General features: G+C 39.5%; 1 protein-coding gene across 3 annotated transcripts in view; it reads left to right on the forward strand.

Annotated features, from left to right (window-relative positions):
* The window catches only part of ythdc1 (YTH N6-methyladenosine RNA binding protein C1), a 90973-nt gene that overhangs the window by 36378 nt on the left and 41666 nt on the right, over positions 1-12929 (forward strand). For 2 of the 3 annotated variants that reach the window (XM_063069247.1, XM_063069250.1), the window contains 3 exons: positions 6935-7343; positions 10202-10300; positions 10385-10438. In XM_063069247.1, the coding sequence (XP_062925317.1) occupies positions 6935-7343; positions 10202-10300; positions 10385-10438 (562 nt within the window). The remainder of the gene's footprint in view (positions 1-6934; positions 7344-10201; positions 10301-10384; positions 10439-12929) is intronic. The other variant, XM_063069248.1, reaches the window with a different exon arrangement.

The following is a 12929-nucleotide window of genomic DNA, read 5'->3' on the forward strand; positions in this document are numbered from 1 at the left end:
GGATGCAAAAGGACTTGTTCAGATAGGAGAATGGGCAAGAAAGTGGCAAATGAAATAGTGTTTTAGCATGGTCATGCACTTTGGTAGAAGAAATGAATGTGTGGACTATTTTCTAAACGGGGAGAAAATCCTAATTCTGAGATGCTAAGGGACTTGGGAGTCCTTGTGCAGAGCACCCTAAAGGCTAACTTGCAGGTAGAGTTGTCGGTGAGGAAGGTAAATGCAATGTTAGCATTAATTTCAAATGGTATAGAATACAAGAGCAGGGATGTGATGCCAAGGCTTTATAAGGCACTAGTGAGGCCTCACCTTTAGAATTGTGAAACGTTTTGGGATCCTCTTCAAAGAAAAAGTGTTTCTGGCGTTGGAGAGCTTTCAGAGGACGTTCACAAGGATGTTTCTAGGAATGAAAGAGTCATCATATGAGCAACGTTTGACTCTGGGTCTGTACTCACTGGAACTTAGAAGGGTGAGAGAGGAATCTCATTGAAACTTTTTGAATATTGAAAGGCTGAGACGTGGAAAAAATGTTTCCCATGGTGGGGGAGTCTCGGACAAGAGGGCACAATCTTAAGATAGAGGGGCGTCCATTTAAACAGATGCAGAAAGATTTCTTTAGTCAGGTGGTGGTGAATTTTTGGAACTTATTACCACAGGCAGCTTTGGAGGCCAGGTCATTGAGTGTATTTAAGGCAGAGATTGATAAGTTCTTGATTGGACTTGGCTTCAAAGGTTAAGGGGAGAATGCTGGGAATTGGGGCTGAGGGGTGGGAGGGGGAAGGATCAGCCTTGATTGAATGGCAGAGCAGACTTGGCCAAATGGCCTAACTGTTCTATGTCTTATGGTCTATTCTAAGGGACCAGATATGAGTATTTGGATCGACCTGGACTGATTAGGGATAATCAGCATGGCTTTGTGCATAGTAGCTCATATCTAACCATTCTTCAAGGAAGTTATCAAGAAAGCTGATGAAGACAAGTTAGTAAATGTTGTCTACGTGAACTTCAGCAAGGCATTTGATAAGGTCCTGCTTGGGAGGTTGGTCAAGAAAGTTCTGTCGTTTGCCATTCAAGATGAGGTAGTAAACATTGACTTTGTGAGGGAAATCAGAGATTGGAAGTAGATGGTTGCCGAGTGGAGGTGTGTGACTCAGTGAGTGCTGCAGGGATAGTACATGGGGTGATGAACTACGACATTGTAAGCATTACCGAGACTTGGTTGTCACAGGAGGAGGAATGGCTGCTGTATATTCTGGAGTTTAGATGTTTCAAATGGGACAGGATTGGAGGTATGAGGTGGGGGAGTGGTATTACTAATCAGGGATAATATGACAGCTTTCGAAAGGAAGATTGTCAAAAAGCAGTTGTCTAATATGTTAGTATAGTTGGAAGTTAGAAATAGGAAAGGAGCAGTCACTCTTCGAGGAATATTCTATGGACACCCCCAATAGCAATAGGGATACTGAGAAACAGATCAGGAGGCAAAGTTTACAAAGCTGCAGAAATCAAAGTTTTCAAAGGTACATTTAATGTCAGAGAAATGTATACAATATACATCCTGAAATTATTTTTCTTCGCAAACATCCACAAAAAGAGGACTGAATGAATGACAGTTAAATGTTAGAACTGCAAAGATCCCCCACACACGCATAAGCAGCAGAAGAGCAATGCCGTCCCCCCATCAGTAAAATAAAAGCATCAGTGCTCCCCCCCCCCACAGGAGCACTCAGGCTTGCAGCAAAGCATCAATAAAGACACAGACTTGCAGTACCCCAGACACTACTTTTTCACCCAGTAATTCAACATAACACAGACTCTCCCTTCCTAATAAGGGAAAAAGAGGTGTCCCCATTTCACAGTGAAAGCGGAGACAGAACAAACAATTCGCTAATTTATGATGTTATAAGGCCGTTGCGTTGTTTCTTCTGCCCGTCTCCAGGGCCACGAAATCCCGGAATCCTAAAGGCGCGCTAATCTTCTAGACCACGTCCTTGGCATATTGAATAGTGGCCAGTCATGAAACCCTGAGAGCGGGTCCCATTCCTGCAAAGAACCGAAGCCAGCATGTAACTCCAGATCAGGGTCTTCAAAAGAACCCTGAAAAGGAAAAATAGAGATATTGAAGCTAGAAATAGAGCTGTTTCCAAAGATGCAAGCAAAGGAGTCGCCATTACGCACCATTGTTCTCCTAAGCTCCTCCTCCAATTGTAAGAGGATTAACAGGGTTGTTGCCTGAGAGATTTCAACTTGCCTAATATTGATTAACACCTTAATGCAAAAGGTTTAGCTGGGGTGGAATGTGTTAGGTATGTCCAGTAAGGATTCCTTACCCAAAATGTTGACAGGCCAGGCCAGCTGGAGGTCACACTGGATCTGGTATTAGGCAATGAACCTAACAAGGTGATAGACCTCTCAGTGCATGAGTATTTCGGAGATGCTGACCACACCTCCTTGACCTTTATACCATAGCCTTGGACACGGATAAGAACAGTTAGTATGGGAAAGTATTCTAATTGCTGGAGGGTGAATTATGCTGGGAACTTGGGAGCTTAAACTGGGAGCAGATGTACTCTCAGAAATGCACAATAGAAATGTGGAGGAGAGTGGGAGAGCATTTTGGAGATAGTGATCACAATTCTATCTCCTTTACCATAGCATTGGAGAGGGATAGGAATAGACAAGTTAGGAAAGCGTTTAATTGGATTAAGGGGAAATATGAGGCTATCAGGCAGGAAACTGGAAGCTTAAATTGGGAACGGATGTTCTCAGGGAAATGTACGGAAGAAATGTGGCAAATGTTCAGGGGATATTTGTGTGGAGTTCTGCACAGGTACGTTCCGATGAGACAGGGAAAGGATGGTAGGGTACAGGAACCGTGGTGTATAAAGGCTGTTGAAAATCTAGTCAAGAAGGAAAAAAGACCTTACAAAAGGTTCAAAAAACTAGGTAATGATAGAGATCTAGAAGATTATAAGGCTAGCAGGAAGGAGCTTAAGAAAGAAATTAAGAGAGCCAGAAGGAGCTATGAGAAGGCCTTAGCGGACAGGATTAAGGAAAACCCCAAGGCATTCTACAAATATGTGAAGAGCAAGAGGGTAAAGTGTGAGAGAATAGGACCAATCAAGTGTGACAGTGGAAAAGTATGTATGGAGCCAGGAGAGATAGCAGAGGTACTTACCCCTTCTTACCCCATCCCTAATTTATTATTTATTATTATTTTTTTCTCTCTTTTTTCCCTTTCACAGTAACTCCTTGCCTGTTCTCCATCTTCATCCCTCCCCTTCCTGGCTTCTCCTATCATTTCGGGTCTCCCCCTCCCCCTCCCGCTTTCAAAGTCCTGACGAAGGGTCTCGTCCAGAAACGTTGACTGTACTTCTTCCTATAGATGCTGCCTGGCCTGCTGCGTTCCACCAGCATTTTGTGTATGTTGCTGGAGGTACTTAATGAGTACTTTGCCTCAGTATTCACTATGGAAAAGGATCTTGGCGATTGTAGAGATGACTTACAGCGGAACGAAAAGTTTGAGCATGTAGATATTAAGAAAGAGGATGTGCTGGAGCTTTTGGAAAGCATCAAGTTGAATAAGTCACCAGGAACGGACGAGATGTATCCCAGGCTACTGTGGGAGGTGAGGGAGGAGATTGCTGAGCCTCTGGTGATGATCTATGCATCATCAATGAGGACGGAAGAGGTTCCAGAGGATTAGAGGGTTGCAGATGTTGTTCCATTATTCAAGAAAGGGGGTAGAGATTGCTCAGGAAGTTATAGACCAGTGAGTCTTACTTCAGTGGTTGGTAAGTTGATGGAGAAGATCCTGAGAGGCAGATTTATGAACATTTGGAGAGGCATAATATGATTAGGAATAGTCAGCATGGCTTTGTGAAAGGCAGGTCATGCCTTACGAACCTAATTGAATTTTTTGAGGATGTGACTAAACACATTGATGAAGATAGAGCAGTAGGTGTAGTGTATATGGATTTCAGCAAGGCATTTGAGAAGTTACCCCATGCAGCGCTTATTGAGAAAGTAAGGAGGCATAGGATCCAAGGGACATTTGTTTTGTGGATCCAGAATTGGCTTGCTCACAGAAGGCAAAGAGTGGTTGCAGACGGGTCATATTCTGCATGGAGTTCGGTGACCAGTGGTGTTCTTCTGGGACCCCTACTCTTCGTGATTTTTATAAATGACCTGGATGAAGAAGTGGAGGGATGGTTTAGTAAATTTGCTGATGACACAAATGATGGAGGTGTTGTGGATAGTGTGGAGGGCTGTCAGAGGTTGCAGCAGGACATTGATAGGATGCAAAACTGGGCTGAGAAGTGGCAGATGGAGTTCAACCCAGATAAGTGTGAGGTGATTAATTTTGGTAGGTCATATATGACAGAATCTTGTATTAATGGTAAGATTCTTGGCAGTGTGGAGAATCAGAGGGATCTTGTGGTCTGCGTCCATAGGACACTCAAAGCTGCTGCGCAGGTTGACTCTGTGGTTAAGAAAGCATACGGTGCATTGGCCTTCATCAGTTGTGCGATTGAGTTTTGAAGCAGGGAGGTAATGTTGTAGCTATATAGGAACCTGGTCAGACTCCACTTGGAGTCTTGTGCTCAGTTCTGGTTGCCTCACTATAGGAAGGATGTGGAAACCATAGAAATTGTGCAGGGATGTTGCCTGGATTGGGGAGCATGTCTTGTGAGAATAGGTTGACTGAACTCGGCCTTTTCTCCTTGGAGCAACGGAGGATCAGAGGTGACCTGATAGAGGTGTGCAAGATCATGAGAGGCATTGATCGTGTGGATAGTCAGAGGCTTTTTCCTAGGGCTGAAATGGCTAGCACGAGAGGGCATAGTTTTAAGGTGCTTCAGGAGATGTCAGGGCTAAGTTTTTCATGCTGAGAGTGGTGAGTGCATGGAGTGGGCAGCCGATGATGGTGGTGCCGGCGGATACAAGAGTGTCTTTTAAGAGACTCTCGGACAGGTACATGGAGCTCAGAAAAAGAGGGCAGTGGGTAACCCTAGGTAATTTTTAAGGTAAGAACATGTTCGGCACAGCTTTGTGGGCCGAAGGGCCTGTATTGTGCTGTAGGTTTTCTATGTTTCAGGAGCATCTGCATGATGTTCTGGATAGGTTTGTCCATTGGGTGAGCGAAAAAATGGGAGGGTAAAGCAACCATAGTTGACAAAATATGGAACATCTCGTCAAGAGGATAAAAGAAGCGTACTTAAGGTTTAGGAAGCAATGATCAGAAAAGGCTCTGGAGAGCTTTTTAGCCCATGATTTTCTCCTGACCTTTCAATCTACTCTAAGATTATTCTAAGCCTTTCCTTCCACATAGCCCTCCATTTTTCTTGGAGAGTATGCATTTTAAGGATAGTGAGCTTGGCCTTTTCTCTTTTGACTGAAGGAGGATAAGAAATGAATTGATAGAGGAATACATGATAATAAGCATAGATTGAGTGGATGGCCAGTCTTTTTCCCAGGGAATAATTGGCTAATACGTGGAGTAATTTTAAAGTGCTTGGAGGCAAGTATAGGAGGTGATGTCGGAGGTAAGTTTTCTTTTACACAAATCAGAGCATGGAAAACCCTGCTAGAGGGTGGAGGTGGTATTTGATACATTGGGGAGATTTACGAAACTTAGATGAACATACAGATGATAGAAAAATTAATAAATATTTATTTAAAGGATGAGATTGATCTTACAGTAGTTAAAAGGTTTGCACAACATTATGGGCTGAAGGGTCTGCACTTTGCTATAATATTCTATGTTCTAGTATTTTGTATATGGTGAGATTTAAAGGAGTTGGTGTTCAGGCAGCATAACTTGGAAATTCAGAATAGATGCGAAGACATTTCTTCACACAGATGAAGTTCATTTGCACAGTACGTTATGGAGAAGGATTGATGTATTTTAGGTAATAAGGAAGTAGAAGGAAAGTGCCAGAATTTTTTAAATTTTAAAAACAAATTTTATACATAATAAAAATTGCGCAAACATCTTCTGTTCTTGCTGTCATTTGTTCAATATATTCAGTAGTTTTAATATTTTTTAAAACATAAGACCATTGCCATTCATGTGCCTTGCCATCCTAGTCCCACCTACTGGGTGATACACCCTTTAAGTGTGAGGGACCTTTCTACCTGTTCAATGGTGGTTGGAGCTAAGTGAATCCAATGAAAAATGCATAATAGAGAATTAGATGGGTTCTGTGCCCACTCTTACTGAATTAGCTTTGTTCCCCCTTTTTTTTTCAGGGGGTCTCTCTTTTGTACCATCATCATTATTTCGTGCCACGTCGTGTGGTGACCCCAGCCATTATTAACAGTCTTCAGGGATTGTGTGGCACCAGTGGTCATACAACTAGTACTTGTTATGTGCATCAGCTGCTCATACAAACAGCTGCCACTTGCTCCCAAGGCTTCATGTGACCCTAATCAGGGTGGGAGAGAGGGTGTCCTAAGCTGGTTCTACACCTTGCCCAAGGGTGAATTGCAAGCTAGTGAAGGGAAGGAGCACTTTAACCTCCTTTGATAGGGACACAAATCCACCATGTTACACATCTCTTGTATACGTTTGGCTTTTTCTTTGTTTTGCATTGCACAGCGTTTGCCACCATGATGTTGTGTGAAATAAGTCAGTCATACAGATTTCAGAGTGCATGACATGCATGTTGACTTCGGTTGAACCAAGGAGAAAAATTGAAAGAATAATTAAAGGATTGTGATCTTTAACATTCATTTGATTAATTTTCCTCTGTCTTGATGCTTTCAAACTGTTATTTTCAGTTCTGCAGTATTTAACAACTTTAATCAACTTGTATTTGAAAGTAATATACTGATGATTAGTACTTAATCTGTATAAATACATAATCTGTATTTGCTCATTCTTTAATATGAAGATGTCTATTTAACCAAAATTCTATTTATTTTAATGCAGAAGACTTTGAGGAATATCGACGAGGGTGTTAAAATGCATCGATCAGGCCATTCTTCTAAGGAGGAGACTCATTCTGATTATCAGTCAGAAGTTGAGATTGATTCTGATGGCAATGCTTCTTCTGAAGACCATGACAATCAAGATGAAGCTGTAGATGAGATTAGAGCTGAAGATGATCCTGAGGAAGAGAAGGAGGGAGAGGAGGAGGAGGAAGTAGAGGAAGAAGAATATGAACAGGATATGTGTGAACAAGATGATTTCAGAGAAAGAGATCCCAGAGAAGGCAAGGAGGAAGGCCATGAGCAGGATTATGATACAAGGAGTGAAGCCAGTGACTCTCAGTCAGAGTCTGTCTCATTTTCTGATGGAGAATCTGCCACCAGATCTGCTTCTCTTTCTGATGCATCAGGTAAATTCTGTTTGGTAACCTTATCCTATACTAGTCACTTATAAGATAATGTACTTTTCCAATATGAATGCAATGTTATGAATGTACTTTTCCAATATGAATGAATATTATAGTTTGAAATCCAGTGTATAAACTACTTCCTTTACCATTTGTATAAACCACTGCTCATAACTAATATACTAGAAGTGATATTTAATAGCATCAAAATAAATAGTTTAATATTTTGTTGTTTTGATGCTAATAGTCTGTTGTGTTTGGGCATTTTAGCATTTAAGCAGCCTGATGTTCTAAGACTGAAGAATTACTGTGCTAATACTCTCGATCAGTAAGCTGGTCAAATATTCTGATCTAGAGTACTGGACAGTTATATTAGGATAAATCAATCAGCACAGATTTAACTGTACATGTTTGGATTATTGCTGAGAAATTGAATGTTTATGCATTTTGGCTGAACTGTTATGGAAGAGTGGCAAGTTTCCTGCAGTTTGAATTTGCAAAAAAGATAGCCAGAAATGTTACAGTGGCAATTTAAGTGAACAATGTTTGGTTTAAGTGTCTGGTTAATAATGTCCCAAATTCACCTATGCTTCTGAATCATCATGCAACACTTTTTCAAACAGCAAGAAGACCATAACTATTTATTTTAACTTTGTAAGTTAGACTTACTTTCAAGTACCTTTTTATTGGTGTTCTGGTCGGTTGGGAATTGGAGGCCATCTGGCATTAATTTCCCCCTCCCCAGAAATTATTCCAGTGTGATTTTGTAATAGCTGTGCTTCGTGTTGCACTTGACATGTTCATGTAACCATATGAAAGGAGATTATTAGAAATGGAGAAAAGAGTAGACTGTTGTAAACAGATCTGGGGAAATATTAAAGTTGTAGTACAGCTGTCTGTTTCAACATATCCACTTCCTAATCTATATAATTCACTTTGATAATCATTTTCTCTGCTATTAAATTGTGAACCCTTCAATTTTTTAATTCCTCCCCACTGTGTTAGACTACAAAACATTCCAAATTAGTGGTAGGCAGTTAGCAGACAAAAACCAAAGGGATGTTATTAGATAGGCAAGTAATGAGGATTTATCAAATGTGTAATGATTTTAGGGGGTTGAAAATTTTATTCCGGCTATACAGATCATAGCTCTACATTGGTACCATAGTAGTAGTCAAGGCTACACATAAAGTTGGTCACTTTAAATTTAAGACACACAGATGCACACACTTGGGGTAGCTTGACAATGATATGAAATGGAATTTTTTTTTTTGCGCGAATTGAGAAGTCACAAAAATAAAAATTTGGCTGGGTTGCAGTTGCCTCTCTAAATGATTCATTAAATTTCACCAGCAAGCTATCAGATTTGATTTCTTTAGCCATCTAAACCACACTGTTTTAGATTTTGGCAATATTTCTTCATTTTCCTTCCAGATGTTTTCCCCTATTCCTTTAAAGGTGTTTGTTTCTTTTTCAAAAATTATAGAATCCTCATATTCAGGAATGTCATAGTTTTGCATAATTACCTTTAACCTTTAATTTCATCACATTGTTAAATACTTCACTTCCTACAACAGCGACATGCTGCTTTTTATGTTGGGCCACTTTAAAAAGCATTTAAACACTCAGCTCTAGTGGAACAATGAACTGGTAGAGACAAGTACCTTCTTTAGACATACATGCACAGGCAGGAAGTTGAAAATTCTGTCACACTTGAAAATATACCATATCAAAGAAAAAAAATGGCTATAGGAATGCTAGAATTAAATGAGAATTGCAGTGAATTTTTAATGAAAAGGTATATTTGACTCTCTTTAATGCACTTGTTAAGGTTTCTAGCTAAGTGGCTATGCTGACTGCTTGGTGACTGAATGTAGAGCACTTTTGATCCAGTATTAATTGTGGCCAAATTTTATATCCTCAGTCTGCAGTACAGTTGACTTCAGATTAGTGAGTAATGTCCAAGTCGAATTCTCAATTAAAAGAAAAATCTTGGGTGTAAAGTCAAATAATCTATATATTTTTCTGTAAGGCATTAGCTCTTGTGTTGGTTCTAAAAGATTTGTATAAATTCAGTGTTGGTCCAGTTGTGAGAATTGGGAATGGAATAATTTTTATATTGCCCACAGAGTATTGGCATGATCATTGAAAGGTATAGCTCCCTCTACCTAGCTCCATCTAGACGCTTCATCTGAATACTTACTGTTGTGCAAGTTCGATGCCTTTTCCACATGCCTCCCATTATAATAAGATGGTTTTGTGTTGTGGTTGAATGCCCACAGAGAATGAGATCAAAGATGTTCCTTGCATTGTAGTGGATGGTGAACTTTCATGTTAATTGTTCTTTGGTATGAGAGCAAAAGATGTTGGGGAAATTTTACGGAGCAGTGCCTGGGTAGCAATTATTAAATTGACCCTGGAACCATATTTAACACTCAAAGGATCTAGTATGAGGCATGCTTCCATTCTATTCTACAAGCAGTGCTGTTTTTCACACTATTTAAAAAATTATTGATACAATATTGATAGCAACATTTATCATTGATCTTTTTAACTTGAGGACATTCCACAGGTATTGCAAAGGTTGATAAATTATTCCTGAGTGTACAATTTTGCTTCAGATCACTTATCTGGATTCAACTGTACTTTTACAAAATTTTGATGTTGCTTCATATGTGCTTGTTAGCAGAGAATGGATCCCAGAACAATATGGTTCAGATACACTCATGCTGCTGTATAACAGCCTTCAGCTGGTTCAGACTAAATATACTGAAATTTTCAACCCCCATCATTCTTACTGCAATCTCAATTATTTCCAGAGTATAATTAAATAGAATTGTTACAAATTAAATTTTCTTCAGACAATGAGACAGATAAAAAGGAGAAGAAAAAGCGGTCTAGAGACATTTCTCCAATTGTATTTGATAGGAGTGAAAGTTCAGCATCCGATTCATATGCAGGTATGTTTTGTGTTTCATTTGGAACTTGTTGTGCTTGGAGCTTAAATAACAAGGGTCTAATGGGTTTTGTATACTGTAATGCAGGGTCTGAGAAGAAACATGAGAAGCTGTCATCATCTGTGCGTGCAGTACGTAAAGGTATGGAATCAAATAGGTTGGAGGTTAACCTAAGGTCGCACACCCTCAGTGTGCTGTTGAACAACTTGAAAAGCCACTGTTATTTTGAGTGTGCACTTAATACTCTAAGCTTCAAAATAAATATTGTCTGCCTTTATTAGCTTAAAGCTGCAGTGCTCCATAATCTATAAAAAGTTTCACCTGAAAGCCAAGTAATATTTACATTAATGGTGAAAGGAAGTATTATTAAATTTGAATGGACTTGTTTGATAATTTTAATGTCATAACAGCAATTCTCAGGCAACCTTAGCAGTCCAGATCTAACTTTCTATATTTTTTGATTGATATTTCAGCTGAGATGTAATTTACTGGGGAAGCTTATGTATTTCAAAATAGTCTGCAGATTTTCTTTCCATTTGCTTAATTCTATTCTGATGTGTATTGTTAGCTTTAATCACATCTACTACGCTAGTGGTCGCCAACCTTTTTAAGTCCAAGCCTAAGCCTAACCCTACCTCAGCCTTAGTGAAAGGCAAGATCGACCTACTAAATCGTTTAGTCACACGCATGTGTACTGGGCAGAAAAAACCGGAAGTAAAACCCCGCAACCCGGAAACAATCTCTCTTTACAAACAGCTTTCAGTAGCTGGAGTATTACTATATTACCATTATCTTAATTAGTATTACTTATTTTTATAATGCTCACATTACAACACCTATGTTTCATTATTTAATTTTATTTCAACACGAAAAATAAATGAATAAAAATTGACTGTTGCACTCAGTGTGGTGACTGGGGCTGAATACATTTCGCTAGTTCCCTGAAATTTGGCTCATAACTACAGACAGCCAGTCTGAGACAGTCTGTGAGGTTTCTTATCAGTAAGACAGCTCCTGTACTTAGATTTCATAATTTTCATCTGTTGCAGCACAGTGCCCTGGCAAACCTCCTGACAGACTGAATATTTGAATGGACAGTTTCCTTTGTTAGACTGAACGTTGAATCTGCCACGTTTTTCAGGTGTTTTGTATTGGTAAACTTACTGAGACACCAGTATAAGTTTCAGAGGTACGCAAGATAATGACACCATTGTTTTTTGTTTCTCAGTTACTTACACTTGGGGAAAGTTGGAATTTAAAGGGGGAGAAGTGTTGTAATGTGAACATTATAAAGATAAGTTAATACAAATTAGGATAATGGTAATATAGCAATTCCGTAGCTACGTGGCTATGGAAAGCTGTTTGTAAAGAGGGGTTGCTTCCGGGTTGCGAGGTTTTACTTCTGGTCTTTTCCGGTGCATGGCAGTGGAGCTATTCACACATGCTCACTGGGCAGAAGGAACGGAACTGAAACCCCGCAACCCGGAAGCAATCTCTCTTTACAAGCAGCTTTCAGTAGCTGGACTATTGCTATATTACCATTATCCTAATTGGTATTACTTATTTTTATAATGCTCACATTATAACAGTACTTGTGTATTTATTTATTTTTCATTTTTTTGGGGATCTACTGGGAAAGTCTCAAAGATCGACCAGTTGGCGACCACTATACTACACATTCTGCGCAGTTCGTTATTGACTCAGCTGCTTGAGAGTGTTTTTCCTGTAAATTTTGTTCCTCTAAGCCTAGGATCCTTCGGCACAGTGAGCTGCTCTGGGAATGATTATGCAATGTAAATGTGTCAGTTTGTGGTCTCAAGGAACTCTCTGGATCTAGCAGATGATGATTTGGACTTTTAGTTGGGGTGAGAGAATTGAGAAATTATGTAGCATTGTAACTTTGTGTAAATTTGGACAATAACTCATGGAGTAGGATTCAAAGTGAGAAGTACAGAAAAAAGTTTAAACACTTCAATAGGTCAAGGTTAAAATCCTGTTTGTTTCTTTAGCTAGCAGTTGATTACGCTGGAGAGAAATACATTTTCCACTTAATGCTATTCACAGCAATTCTTAGAAGAGGCTACTGGAAGCAGAATCAACTTGAATTTTTTGTTGAAGATTTCTGGCAAAGCTTTTAACTTGTTTAAAGTGCATTATATTTTAATTTCCTTAAATGGGACACACAGTTGGCAGGATGCTGAAATACAGCAAACATTTCTTCTAATTTACTGTGCACCATTAAACACTAATTTGGCATCTCCTGGGGTCCAACATGTTTTGCAGATTTCCTATGCAGATTTAAACTCTAGTCCGGCATCTCCCAATGTCCAGCGTGTTTTGCAGGTTTAACCTCTTTAGTTTAGCATCTCTTGGTGCTCAGCATGTTTTCAGTCTGTACATGGATCTGTACTATTTAACTGATTCTCAGTAAGGTTTTAAAATTAACAAGATTGTACTAATTTGTATCCCATCAGTGCAGCTTTTGCCATTTCAGCCAACAGCAATTCTAACTTGAGGAAGACATGAGTTACAGGCAACTCTCGTAATATCTGACCCAGAAAGTGTCTGTACGTAATAGTTCTTGTGCTGTAGTTCATTCCTTCTTTCAAAGACGATTACTAATGTTGAAGTA

The sequence above is a fragment of the Mobula hypostoma genome, chromosome 16 (genome assembly GCF_963921235.1).
Source record: "Mobula hypostoma chromosome 16, sMobHyp1.1, whole genome shotgun sequence".
In the NCBI taxonomy this organism is placed as follows: domain Eukaryota; kingdom Metazoa; phylum Chordata; class Chondrichthyes; order Myliobatiformes; family Myliobatidae; genus Mobula; species Mobula hypostoma.